Source organism: Tursiops truncatus, chromosome 15 (assembly GCF_011762595.2).
Source record: "Tursiops truncatus isolate mTurTru1 chromosome 15, mTurTru1.mat.Y, whole genome shotgun sequence".
Taxonomy (NCBI): Eukaryota; Metazoa; Chordata; class Mammalia; order Artiodactyla; family Delphinidae; genus Tursiops; species Tursiops truncatus.
Window position 1 is genome coordinate 41,231,882 of NC_047048.1, and position 14,645 is coordinate 41,246,526.

General features: G+C 43.7%; 1 protein-coding gene across 6 annotated transcripts in view; it reads right to left on the reverse strand.

Moving 5' to 3' along the window:
- Positions 1 to 5,772, reverse strand: part of RALGAPA2 (Ral GTPase activating protein catalytic subunit alpha 2) — a 281,557-nt gene extending 275,785 nt beyond the window's left edge. For 3 of the 6 annotated variants that reach the window (XR_012326196.1, XM_019927549.3, XM_073792626.1), the window contains exon 1: positions 5,525 to 5,772. Coding sequence is in view for 3 of the 6 variants with exons in the window: in XM_019927549.3 (XP_019783108.1) it covers positions 5,525 to 5,630 (106 nt within the window). In the remaining 3 variants the exon portion in view is untranslated. The remainder of the gene's footprint in view (positions 1 to 5,524) is intronic. The other 3 variants (XR_002174846.3, XR_012326195.1, XM_019927548.3) reach the window with 1 other exon arrangement.
- Between the last annotated feature and the right edge of the window lie 8,873 nt (positions 5,773 to 14,645).

Consider the following 14,645-nt stretch of genomic DNA (forward strand, 5'->3'; position numbering starts at 1 on the left):
CTTCTCAAACTCAACACACATCAGCACCAAACTCATCTTGCTCTGTCGTTAGCCAGAGTCTCCTCCCAACTCTTCTGGCTCTATCCAAGACACCTCCACTCCCCCAAATACCTAACACCAATTATCAAATTCTAACAACGCAGTTTATTGCTAGTCAGATTGCAAAGGAAGTGGCCGCCTCAACCCTCGCTGCCTGCAGGGCAATGGGAGCGACACTGAGGACAGCACTGTGGGACAGCACTGTGGGTTGAGGCAGAAACGCAGCAGTCTGACCTCCATGGAATCTAATCCAAGAAAATAATGCAAAATGCAGGAGAAGCCGCCTCCCAAGATGTTCAGAGTAGTTATTATTTACACCAGAGAAAGAAAGAAAAAGAGAGAAAAAGCGAGAGAGGAAAAAAAGAGGGAGAGCTGAAGGAAGGAAACTATTTAACTACCCAAGAAATGGTAAGCTAAATTATGGTACATCGCCTCAACAAACATCTGTAGTTAATAAAAATAAAAGGAACAAAACATGGGGAAATGCTAAAAGTAAGCTTAAAAGGCAACGTTTAAAATTGTAAGTGAACTTGTCCCTACTTAAAGCAACAGATGCACAAAAGGAAACATGTCAAAATGTTGAGTTTTGCTCTTTGGGCATATAGAGCCTCTGTGAGCAACTGTTCTCTCCTCTCTGGTTCCAGATATTTGGTCTGAACCCTGGTGTCACTAGATTTGACTGGCCTGTGGCCCCTGACCCCAAACCACTTCTCCTTCAGATTAATCACTCCTCACCCAGCTTCTGCAAACCTCATGTTCATTCCTCCCTGAGAATCGCTTGTCCTGCCACAGGGTCCTTCGTGGCCCCGCCCCTCCTCTCCAGGCCCCAGCCCCTGTCTGTTCCTTCGTCACCAGTCTTCTCAGTGTCTCCCTGCCTTCCCACTGGCCCCGTCCATTTATCCTGGCCCTGCCGGCAGAGAGGCAGTGCTTGAATATTACCATTTGACCTGCTAAGAATTCTCCAATGGGCCCTCTCACCTGCAGGATAAGATCTGAGCTTCTAACTGCGGCAAACAAGGCCCTTTCTGATCTGGCCCCAACCTGCCTCAGCTCCTACCGGTCAGGCCACCTCTCCTCCCCTCCCCCATAACCCCGAAGTCCAACTCGCTGTCCTGCCCTTACCCCTGGCCTACACACCACTTTGGTGACTGCTCTGACACTGTGGACGCCCTCAGGGCCAGGGTTCCAGCACCCAATCCTCAGTGCCCGAGGTTCCTCAACCTCCCGCATCATCACTGTGTATTTCCACCACCAGCTCCTCCCCACCTCGGCCCGAAATGCTCTCCCCCTCGACTCTCCCCAAGTCTAACCCTGCTCTGTCCAGCATGCCGCGCTGGCTACCTGTGGCTCCTGAGCTCTCGAAATGCCACTGGCCCGACCGGAGACGTGCTGCACACGTACAGTACACATGGGATTTCAAAGACTTGCTATCAAAAAATGATGGAAAAAACTGAACATTTTACTTTCATTACCTGTTGATTTAACACATATTAGATGTATGGGGTTAAAAATATATAGATATTAGTAAAATTAATTTCACCTGTTTCTTTTTACTTTTTTAGATGTGGCTACCAGAGCATTTTTAATCACACCTGTGGCTGACATCTATTTCTATTGGACAGAACAAGTCTAACCATTCTTCAGGGTCTCCTTCAAGATGCCCCTTTGTTCTTAATGATCTTTTCTGCCCCTAGAAATCCTATAATGGAGTCCACCGTATATAAGCCACTATCTAATTACATAGCACACTACGTGCTTACTGGTATTTTACATCTATTCTTCCTGCCACATCAACACCATTTCTAAATCCTACTTTGGGACTCACAGTAGGCACTCAACTTGTAATTAGACATGGAATCTTTGCTGCAGCAAGACAGCAGTTTACAGAATGTTTTTTTAGTTTTGTTTTGTTTACTTATTTATTTTCCCAAGGATGATTTCAACAATGTAAGGAGACCTGGGAGTCAGGGGACCTATCAGCTCTTTGTTCTTCCTCTAAGTTACATAATACATACACAACGTTGAGTGCATGGCTTGGCCCCCAGTAAGCCCTGCCTGTGTCTCAGTTTCCCCTCCCCCTTTAAAATAAAGTTAAGGGCTTCCCTGGTGGCACAGTGGTTGAGAGTACGCCTGCTGAGGCAGGGGACACGGGTTCGTGCCCCGGTCCGGGAAGATCTCACATGCCGCAGAGCGGCTGGGCCCGTGAGCCATGGCCGCTGAGCCTGTGCTCCACAATGGGAGAGGCCACAACAGTGAGAGGTCCGCATACCACAAAAAAATAAAATTAAATTAAATTAAAATTAAATAAAATAAAGTTAATAATACCAGGCCAATCTACAATATATAGGCAGGTCAAAGTAGCTAAGCAAGTTCTAACTGGAGTCATTACCATGATATGAAGAAATACTCTACCTTTCACAGCTAACTGTATCTTTCTCAGCCAGCTGTCTTAAATACAGACTAATTTTTATGAAGAGGGAGCAAATCCATCACCATTATTAAAATAAGAAAGGAGAAGGGACAACCTACCAAAACGCTTGTCCCATCCTACTAACGACAGGAAAACAGTAATGACAGAGGAAACTGTTCCATGTCCACTCCAAGCTGAAGTGGCTTATACATCACACTCCCAATAACCTTTATGAGGCAGACATCACCATACCCATTTACAGAGTAAAGAAACAGATTCAAAGACAGGCTGAGTAATTGGTCCAAACTCATGCAGCTGCAGGCTACAAATCCAGGTCAAGTGCTATTAACTTTGTATGTAATAAAAAATAACATCGTTATTATCACTGGAAAATATATGAAAAGCAAGAGTATTATCAAAATATACAAATAAAAATACAATAATAATTTCTATTCATTTCCTTCAAATAGTTTCTTTTTGTTTTTTTTGCAAATATACTTTTTTTTCTCCCAGTTTTATAGAGACATAACTGACATGTAGCACTGTATAAGTTTAAGGTGCACAGCATAATGATTTGACTTACATACACCATGAAATGATTATCACAGAAAGTCTAGTGAACATCCATCATCTCGTATAGATACAAAACGAATGAAACAGGAAAAAAAATGTTTTTCCTTGGGATGAGAATGCTTAGGATTTACTCGTTTAACAACTTCCATATGCAACATACAGGAGTGTTAATTACAGTTACCATGCTGTACATTACATTCCTAGGACTTATTTTATAACTGGAAGTGTGTACCTTTTGACTAACTTCATCCAATCATCCCCCCACACCCTGCCTCTGGTAACCACAAATCTGGTCTCTTCTTCTTTTTCTTTTTAATTTTTATTTGTGTATGGTTGATTTACAATGTTGTGTTAGTTTCTGCTGTACAGCAAAATGAATCAGTTATACATATACATATACATATATCCCCTCTTTTTTAGATTCTTTTCCCATATAAGTCATTCCGGAGTATTGAGTAGAGTTCCCTGTGCTATACAGTAGGTCCTCATTAGTTATCTATTCTACATATAGTAGTGTGTATATGTCAACCCCAATTCAAATAGTTTCTTGATCTTGGCTAAATCCTATTTTTCAGATGAAAAGGACTTTTTTCCTAGTAGACTTTTCCTTAAAGTAGCAAACCAGTAGGATATGCGACGTGGTGGGACTAGTACGTTGCTGTACTATTTTTCTTTAAAGCCTTTCAACCACAGTCGTAAGTGAAAGTTTACATGAAACCTTATGAACTAGAACTCCTCAGACACATTTACAAAAATCTAGTACCTACAGATAAGATTACAGTAATAAATGAAGTAAACTGGGCCAGTCCACCAGCGATGCATCAACAAAAACCAACATACATAAGGAAATATCACAGAGCCTCTCCACGCTGCAAAACTGAGGTCAGATGGCTCAATGAAAGGACAAAAGAAAGTTCCTCAAAATAAGACACACATCTTCAACTGAAACCACAGAGCCTTGAAAACTAACTACTTTCTCAGAACAGTAACAATGTACTGTGTGTCTCTAAGAAAAGGAACATCTAGGTTTAATTGCGTCTGCCTTTGCAAAATGTAGCCAACTTAATCCTGTAGACTTGGACAGAACAAAAGTTCAAGCTCTCTACCACAGAAAAAGTCCCCAAGTATCAACTGCTTTAAAATACCACTCTACTCTCCTTTATCAAAAAATGTCCCTGCAGGAGGTGTTAATCAGTCACTACTAAGAACCCCACACAATGCGTCCTGTGTGCTCCTGGTATTTTAGTACAGGAAGTAGAAAGTTCAGTTTACCAAGAACACCAAATTTCACTTTAAAAAGTCTTGAAAACTAATCCCTCTAACAGTACTTAATTTACATTTCATTCCAAGCTGACCCAGACGGGCGGAATCTCAAGGAATCCGAGAATGTAAAAAACTTCACCTGGCAAAACCAGGTGTGTGGATTTGTTGTTTTCCTTAGAGGTACTTCACGGAGTATAAATAGAAATCATCTGCAAATTTTAATCTCATGAACAAGATCTTTATTTAAAATTCTCACCTATATGATGAATTCTGTTATACCATATTTCCTCACGTGACAGACACATTGAGACTCTGTGCCCTAAATCAGGTGATTTTGCTCATTTTAAGAATAAAAAAAAGACATCTAGAAGAAACATAAAGTATCTTTTTCTCAGCCCGCAAATAACACAAAGACAAGTCTGTCTATAGACAGCAAAGGTGTTTCCACCTTAAACACAAGTTAAGACTAAGGAGGTAAGAAGAGAAAACAAATAGCAAACCAGCTACAGATCACAGGTGGCAGGGGAGAGGAAGCCTTGGGAACACTTCACACCCACAGGGGTGAGTTTCATCCCAGGTCAAGTGCAGGCCGACCTGGGCTCTGCAGAATCTCCACCCAGAGGGCTCATAAAAACGGAAGAAGGCACATAACCATCAGTGTCATCCTGACAATAAAGGAGAAGCAGCCTCCTTGAACCCAGGAAAGTCACCCCTCCCTCCAAGCAGACACGAGGAGCCCCCTTCACACCAAGAACACAAAGAAAATGAAGCAGCCAGACCCATGGGAAGAGAGACGGCACTTACATTTAACCCGGGGCCACTTGGGGGCTCAGTCTGTTCGGGGATCGGACTCAAAAGTAAAAATAAAATTAAAGTGGGGGGGGGGGAGGAGGAGATGACAGTTCAATTAAGTCCGTGCTGGGACCACTTGGGGTCTCAGTCTACTTAGGGTCTCGGACTTAAAAATAAAAATTAAAAACTGGGAGGGAAGATGACAGTTCGATGTGTGCGTGAGAGGACCCCCGGGCGTCCAGGGTTTGCTGGGGAGGGGACCGTCCCGGCCGCGCCCGGTCCCGAGGCCACCCGGCGAGAATCTGGGGTAAGTTTACACTAGAGGGCGACGGGCAAGCCCGCGGGCCAGGCTGCCCGCTTCCCGGGAACAACGCCGGGGCCCGGGCAGAGGGTCTGCGCCCCCCGCCCCGGCATCCCGCCCCGACCCCCGCCCGCGCCGCGCCTCACCCAGCAGCGCCCGCAGGTGCTTCAGGCGGGTCAGCACGTCCTTCTTGGGGTCCAGCACCTTCTGCGTGGACTTCTTCACATCCCCGTGGCTCCTTCGGGAGAACATCCCGCCGCGGGGAGCCCGGGCCCCGCCGGCGGGGCAGGAGGCGCCTGCGCCGCGCGAGTCACCGCATAGGGTCAGGCCGGCGCGTGTCTCCCGGGCCGCCCGCCGCCGCCCGCCGCCGCTACCGCTGTAGCTCCAGGAAGGAGGGGCGGGCCTGGCCGGCGAGGGGCGGAGCAGGAAGGCGGTGTCGACGCTAAACCCATCGCCCCGCCCCACGGGAGGTGCCGTCCGGCCCCTGGGCGCAGCGCACGCGCGCGTCGTCTGGACCCGCCTCGCGGGGGCGCGCCCGGGCTCCGAGGAGGCGCCGCGAATCACAAAGAAGCGGGCCCCGCGCACACGCTGTACTCCAAGTCCCGGGATGCACCGCGACAGAGCCCTCCAATCAGGCTGGCGCGCTTTCGGCGCGATGAGAGTCAGTGGGCCGGCTCTGAGCACGTGCCCCCTCTCCGCCCCTCCGTGGGCCGCAAGTGCTCCTGGGAAAGGTAGTTCTCCAGGAGGCGAGACCCTGAGACCACATTTCCAGGGTCCCGGTCACTGGGCAGCATCCGCCCGCCCCCTACCCCGGGAGGCCCAAGGCTTCTGTATCTGTAGTCTCCGGCCTGTGCGCCCACCCAGTTCCCTCTAGTGCAACGTGAACCACAGAAACTCACAACAGGGAGTGAGGGAGCGAGTGGAAATCCCGTTGATCATACCAAAATCGGAGCTCCAATTACACACTAAAATGAATGGCTTTGGCAGTAGGGAAGGGCATGCCTAGGCTCTGGGAGAGGAGGCCAGCCCCACTCCCCTTGGTTCCTGGGACCCGTCTTCACTTGGGATGTGAGAGTGCCTCACTGGCAGGTTCCTCAACGTCTTGCCTCTTGCTTTGTAGGAAGTGCATGTTCTCTGTGTTGTGCAAGGCCACCTAGCAATACAGTAGCAGAACCAGAAATAGAACCTGAGGGACCTTACTCTCAGGCTGGGATGCTTTTTAAGGCCAGGTGCCTGTAACCTGAGGCAAGACTTTGAGATGGAAGATGGTCTGGAGATCTGCAGGGTTATTTATTGGCATCTGGATCCTTTGATGCTTCAAATTTTGACAACATTTTAGCAAACACTTAAGCTGGCTGTTTAAAATCACGTGATCTCCATCAAATTGGGACAGCACAACTGTCTTTTCCTCATTCGGCTAAACTGTAACTTGGGGGAAGAGCCAGCGATTTACACAGCCTTCTAGCCTCATCGCTGGGCACTGTATTTGACCTCGAATCACTCAATAAAAGTTCGTTAAATAAAATGGGATAAAAAGCTAAAATAATCCTACATATTTAATCCAGGCATGCAAAAAATATCTCTTGGTTGTTAGATCCTCTATTTTTCAAGTTATCAAATAGCATTGATAGAACTGGGATATATTCATACAAAGGAATGTTACTCAGCAGTAAAAAGGAATAGACAACCAATAAACCCAATGGCATGGATGAATCTCAGACCCAGAGATGGAAGCCCCACACTCAGGATGACAGAACTGCCCTACCAGCCTGGGTTCCTGGATGACCTCTCCATCAGGACCACAAACCCTCCAAGACTGTCACAAGAGTGAAATAACCTTCTCTCTTAAGTCAAAGCATTCTGGGTGTCTTTGTTGCAGAAATTTAGCCTGTACCTGGCTACACATAGTAAGTCACAATATTCACCGCACCATTCTTTTAGGGGAAGATAACTTTCATTGCATTGATGGAAAAAAAATAGGATGCACTTGTCTTAGGGAATTCAATTTATCTATCGCAGGTCAACCTATCATCAAAGTCAAACATTTGTTGAGCACCTGCTATGTGCAAGGCATGAGTCTAAACCTTGGGGATAAAAAGCTGTATAAGATGCAGCCTCCTTACCTCCAAAGCTTCCAATTTAGTTGAGGGCAGAGCAGCTAGATAAATGAAGAGATAAACAACAGTGTTCAGTGAACACATGACATGGTCAAAACTTGGTAGTAACAGAAATAGGCATTCATGCATACAGGTTCATCTCATCCATCGTATCTAGCCTTTACTCACTGATGAAAATGTAGAACTCCAGGTCTTCTCTAAAATAATCAAGAAACATAAGTTATTATTTTGAGGTTTTTCACCCACCCACCATGTATATATATTCCATGTGAAATAAAAATAAATAAAGACACTTCTTATTCTCTGTTGCTCCGCAAAATCATTCCTGCTAGACCGTGAACTTCTTGAGAACATCACCTGCTTTGCAATCGATTTTTATCCCTGGAGGTTCAGAGTGCCAAGTATTTTGTAGACGCTTGAGTACTGTTGAAAAAGTGTCCTGCTGTCATCAATAAATACAGATAATGAAATCAAGAGTTAAAAATTTACAATGTAAACTAAGACTACCCTGAAATGCTATTTGGGTTTTCAAAAAAAAGCAAAAACAAAAACATGATTTGACAACACACTCTGGTAGCAAAGCTGTAGAGAAACACAGCTAATAGGAGTGTAAAATAGTACAACTCCTATGGGGGAGAATTTAGCCAAATTACAGAAACTTGCTCTTTGACACAAATCCTACTTCTAAGAATCTACTCTGAAGATATACCTCCACAAATATATAAAACCACATGTGGAAGGTTATTCCTTTAGCATTATTTATAATAACCAGTATAGCAGGGTGAACAGATATGTCCATGTCCTAATCCCCAGAATGTGTGATAGTGACTTTTTTTGGAAAAAGGATCTTTGCAGATGTAGTCAAGTCAAGGATCTCAAGGTGAAATCATCTTGGATTATCTGGCTGGGCCCTAAATCTAATAAGTGTCCTTATAAGACACAGAAGAGAAGGCACACAAAGAAAGAAGAAGGTGAAAACAGAGGCAGAGATTGGAGTCATGTGACCACAGCCAACCCCTGCAGTCACCAGAAGCTGGAAGGAGCCAGGAAGGAGTCTCCCTAGGGGTTTTCCAGAGGGTGCCTAACCTTGACTTTGATTTCAGACTTCTGGACTCCAGAACTGTGTGAAAATAAATTTCTGCACATACGCGCACACCGGAGAGTAGCTGACTGAACCCAGCCCATCCACATAAGGCTGTGCCACCATAAGAAGTAATGAGAAAATGTCCTATGTTCTCATTTTACTTCATTCATTCATTCATTCGTTAATATCTCAGTCAGCATAATTAGAGAATGTTGTTCAGTACAATGGGTTTGATTTAATTAACATACCGTGCACCCATATTTTAAAATTCTACCCTTCTTGGGCTTCCCTGGTGGTGCAGTGGTTAAGAATCCACCTGCCAGTGTAGGGGATACGGGTTCGAGCCATGGTCCGGGACGATCCCACATGCCATGGAGCAGCTAAGCCCGTGTGCCGCAACTACTGAGCCCACGTGCCACAACTACTGAAGCCTGCACACCTAGAGCCCATGCTCCGCAACAAGAGAAGCCACCGCCATGAGAAGCCCACGCACCGCAACGAAGAGTGGCCCCTGCTCACCGCAACTAGAGAAAGCCCACGTGCAGCAACAAAGACCCGACTCAGCCATAAATAAATAAAATTTATTTTAAAAAAATTCTACCCTCCTTTTCTCAGAAATCTTTCTAAAATATACCTCAGTTTTCCCCATCTTACTTTTTATTGCGTTATAATTGACACACAATATTCTATTAGTTTCAGGTGTACAACATAGTGATTCAATATCTTTATGCATTACGAAATGATCACCATAATAATCTAGTCACCATCTAGATTGTCATCAGACACAGTTATTCCAATATTATTGACTATATTCTCTATGCTGTACATTAATCCACATCTCCTTAAACAGACTGTTCATTGTTTATGAAACCATCATATATCTCCCCCTACCACTCTGGCCCCCTGCATCTCTTCCTTCATTGGTGTTCCTACTAGCAACAAAGGAGAAATACCTCGTAGGCTTCCCCCATCTAATTTTGACCATATCTTGCCCCAAAACTCAGTCATTGCTATCAGAGACAATTTGTTCGTCTTCTTAACTTCCACAGTTGGAATCATTCCAAATACTTAGATCTGCCAGCTCTGTGGTTTCCAGGTAACCTACACATTAATGTATTTTATCTCCAAATATTTCATGCATCAGAATTTTTCGGATTGGAAGAATTTTTTTTAGATTGACTAAAATACCTCATGCCTGCGTGTTAATCCTGATAGTCATGAATATTATGTTAATTTTAATATCTGGAAAAAATCAACTTTCAGCCTCAAATATTCCTGTCAGATATGTTCGTTGTGCCTGTCCTCCAGCGTAAGATGTTTTAGTGGGTCAGACATACTGTGGATCTTCATTTGAATGTTATTGCTGCAAACATCAACCCCAGGTTGTCTGTTTTATTGATCATGGGACACTTCGCATTCTTATTCCCTTACAAAAAGCTACAACCTAATAAATTCAGGTTTTTTTTCTTGTATCAGCTTTCACCCTGAAACATTGACTTAAGATATTCAACATGTATCTTGTGCTCCTGAGACTCTACTCCTACCTAAAATTCCCAGAAAAGAAGAGATGACGACACTTCATAAGAATGAAATGCAAAACCCAGTCCTTAAGGAACAAGAAACCTAAGGTCTCTGTTTTCCAGATGATGTATTACTGTTACCCTAAAAATATATATTATTTTCTCCTCCAAAAATATTTCCCATTAGTTTCTTTTCTTTCCAAATATCTGTCAAGCAAGGAGATTTAATACTTAACTTTAAACTTGACTATAAATCATTTTATATGAGAATTTCAATTCAGAAAAGACTCAGAAAAAGTTTTTGAAAATGTTCTACTCATTTTGATATGTCTGATGGCTTCCTGATAACGAAGTAATGCCCGAAGGGAAAGAAACAGAATCGTTTTTCTAAATGTACTCAAGCAGATGTTTTCACAGCTGTGCATTTCAACCACGATGTCATCTGCTTGGGATATATTTTCATTTTTTTTATCATCAAAACAGTAATAACATTTCAGTATTAAATCATGGATATACATCAACATTAGAAAAAATAAGCACAGAAGTAAGCACATGAGAACATCTATAAGTAAAAAAAACATATCTTTGCATGATAATGATAAAAAAAATCAAGAATCATGGAAACTATCTAAACAGTAAATAAAACTTGAATAAAAGATGATGTACAGAGGCTGGAGAGACAGAGTTACATAAGGTAAGAAGTCTGCAAAAATTTGTTCATTACCTCACATCTGCCCCCAATATACAAAGTACCACCATTCGGTTTACTATTAGATCAGATATACACCTTAATTTTGAACTGAGTGTTAGATTTTCTAAAAATGAATGCAGATTATGAAATGTCAACAAAAATTATGCATTCAAAATGGAGAACATCATCATACAGTTTGTTTTACTTGCAAGTTTTTGAAATTTTCTGGGAAAAACTGAATCTCAAAATAATTATTGGAGAGCATAACCATCCTTGGGAAAAACAATACAAGAATACAAATTCTTTTCCTAATATACATATAAACCTATGTCTTAAACTGAGACTATTTTTACCTGGTATTTCAGATGGGATTCTTCGTTTCAAGCAACAGAAATTGACAGGCTGTTTAAGCAAAAGAAAATTCATTCGAAGAATGTTGGCTGTCAAAATCAAAGGGAGGTTGGAAAACCAGGCTTAGAAAATAACTAGGAAAACAGATACTGATGCAGCTCTGGGAGTTACAAAGATAATGAGGACGCAGCCTCAACTCCCTGAGAAGTCAGAGTCTAATGGAAGAGACAGACACCTAACTAGATAGTAGTAATTCACAGCAGTGATACATGAAAGGCATTATGGGAGATGGCGGGAAGGACTGGGGAGTGGCCATGAGTGGAGGGCTCAGAGAAGGCTTCCTGGAGGAGGTGACACCTGAACTGGGAAAGAAGCTGAACACACCTCAGGCAAGGCTAGGAGGTAAGATGCAAAGGGCTGTGTGAAGAACACCAGAAGCAGTTTGGTTCTGTATGGTTGCTATTTGTGCTGCGATAGTATTCAGCATACTCTTGGGATTGCAGAAATGTGTGTGTTCTCGTAGCCTTGTAAAAACAGCAGGACCAAACGAAAGTAAAGGGTGGCGATGCCAAAGTGAGAAGAGACAAGTGAACTTCTTCCGAATCTGTGGAAGGCAGGATGAGATGACAGCAAAGGCAAATGCTCTGACTCCCAGTTTTCCCCGCTTACTAGCTGTGCGATCTTAAGTGGGTGACTTAATTCTCCAAGCCTCAGTTTTCCTCATCTAGAAAATGGAGACAAACTTACATTGGGCTATTTATTCTAAGGAGTAAATCAGCATAAAAAGAACGAGGACAATGCCTCGTACCAAAACGTTCAATAAAGATTATTTTGTTTCTCCCTTCTCTCCCACTCCCAGAAAATACAAACGACGAAATTCCTGCTTACTAAGATTGTCCATTTGTGTGCACATTTTATTTCTAAACGTGTTTAATAGGAGGGCTTTACACAGCTGTGGTTTTCCATGGCTTTCCATGGTTTACACTGGACACCATCAAAATAGGTCGAAGCAGTGTCCCAGAATCTTTTATACCCCGCTTTTGTTATGTGCACCCCTTGGCAAGGAGGGGTATTTTCACTGACATCCCCATCACACCAGGTGAAATAGCTGCATCTTTTTGGACCTTAAATGATGCTGGGTTAAGAATGCTGGCCAAAGGCTCATGGACCTAAATAATGTGACCCAGCAGTTTGTCCTGGGTATATTTTACTGGTTACGTTAAGACCAAACCCAAGAATGGTTTATGGGTCTTTGCAAAGCTAAATTAATAATTCAGGTTATTATAAATGAGATTAACAACTCATTTATAATCATAAAAACAACAAAGTAACACCTCAGAGACTAAAAATTTTGGCTTACGTAATGTATCCAAAAGGTACCAAATGACATTTTTCTCCATCAGAGCTGAGGCGAACTGTCCCAGCCAAGCCTAACTCAAATTTCAGGATTCCGAAAAAATAAACAAAATGCATTCAGCCACTGAGTTTGGAGATTGTTTGTTACAGAGTGGTAAACAAGGAGGTTATCTGCTTGCAGCCCCAAGGATCTGGAACTAACAAGTCTCAAAGACTCGTTTCCTCAGCTGGACAAAGCCAGACACTATCTCTGATGGCTTATCTCCAGCATCTTCCTGGTGCTCAAATTCTTTGAGCTTATGACTCTCTCCATGGCTCGTCCCTATGACCTGAGACTAGCCTGGTATCCACATAATAATTTAGATTTTTGTTCCCAGATAGTGACTGGCTTGACAGGGATTGCTCTACCCATCAAAGAGCAGGAATGTCAGTGGCAAGAAGGGAGGACAAAAGGTCATCCAGAGGTAGAGGCAGACAAAAGAAGCAGCTTCAAGAATTTGGCTGCTGGCAGCAAGGAGAGAAACCCAGAGTTTGTCTCCATAGAGGATATTAGGGTATTTACAGAGTAAATAGTAGAATACTCATAGGAAAAGCATGGGGCACACCTGAAACAGGCAGGGCAACAGAAATTGACCTGAGAAATTGACTTTTGATTCATCCAGTATTATAGGAATCACTTAAAAATGTGCTGGGTTTGTAACTAGTTACTTGCAGCAGGTAAGCAGACGAGAACATAGATGAAATTTCCAGAAGAGTTGGGAAGAGGGCGTATCAATTAGCTATGCCACTAAAATGTTGTATGGCGACCAACCACAAGAGTCAGTGGCATACACCAGTTAAGTATTTGTTCAGCTCAAGAGTCTATGGGGTTCATCTGATCTGGGTTGGACTTGGCTCTTCTTGGCTGGGACTCCTTCCATGTCTGGGAGTTCGCTACCTATTGGTTGATCCAGGGTGGCCTTGGTTGGAATGACTAGGGTATCCTGGCTCTGGTCCATATTTTTCTCAACCTCGTCCCGAGCCCAGTGGACCAGCCTGGGCATGTCCTTCTCATGATAATGACAAAGGGCAGGTGTGAGCAAGCCTCATTGCACAGCAGTTATAAGCCTCTAATTGTGATATATTTGCTATTATCCTATTGGCCAAAGCAACTCCTGTGGCTGAGCTGAGAGTCAGGGGAGGAGTGTCTTGGGAACGAATGGATAGAGAGAGGGATTAAGAATTATGGCCATTAATCAATCTGCCGAAGAAGGTATTTTGTAAAAATCAACCTTGAAAATGGACAAAGGGAGATTTTCGAAGGATCTATCAGGAACTTCTGTCTGTTAGGCGGTGTTCCTAACCCCGGGGACTTGAAACAAAGGAATCTTTCCCCTTCGCTAAGGAGTGCCTGCTATCCTGCCTACCCTGAAGTCCTTTATCCACATTGAAGGAGCTCATATTTCAGCCTGGCCATTCACGTGACTGTCCTTTTATGACCATCCTTCAAAATCCCCCACCAGATAGACCACTGGACTTTGGAGTCTGAGAAGGAGGCTGCCCTGATGTAAAGGAACAGGACCTTATTGGGCCTTCCGGGGACAGACCCCTCCCCCCATCTTCTGCTTTAGCTCCTCGCTGAAGTACCCAGGTAATGGTATCTGATGCACATTTCTGAGCTGCTTTACAGATGCTAAAATCACCACCCAATGAAAGACGTTAACTACTTGATAACCAAGAGTACATAGTCCCCAAGCCTACTGGAGCCTAAGGATTGATAACGTTAACCCCTGTGACCTCACCATCAACCAATCAGAGAATTGTATACAAGCTGATCACAGACCCTGGGACACCGCTCCCTCACCTGGCCTCTAAAAATGCTATGCCGACACCCATCAGGGAGTTCGTGTGTTTAGAGCACTAGGTATCCCAGACTCCTTGTAAGGTACCTTACAATAAACACTGCACTTCCCTTCACCACAATCCAGTGTCGGTAGATTGGCTTTACCGCGAGTGAGTGAGTGGACCCAAGTTTGGTTCAGTAACACCAGGAGACAGGGAATAAATGCGTTGGTTGCAAGGCTAGTGGGCTTTCCCAGTCTCTGCTAAGAGACCCAGGTGTAATCTCAGGAAGGAATTGCTCAAATGAGACAGTTGCAGCAGATTTAA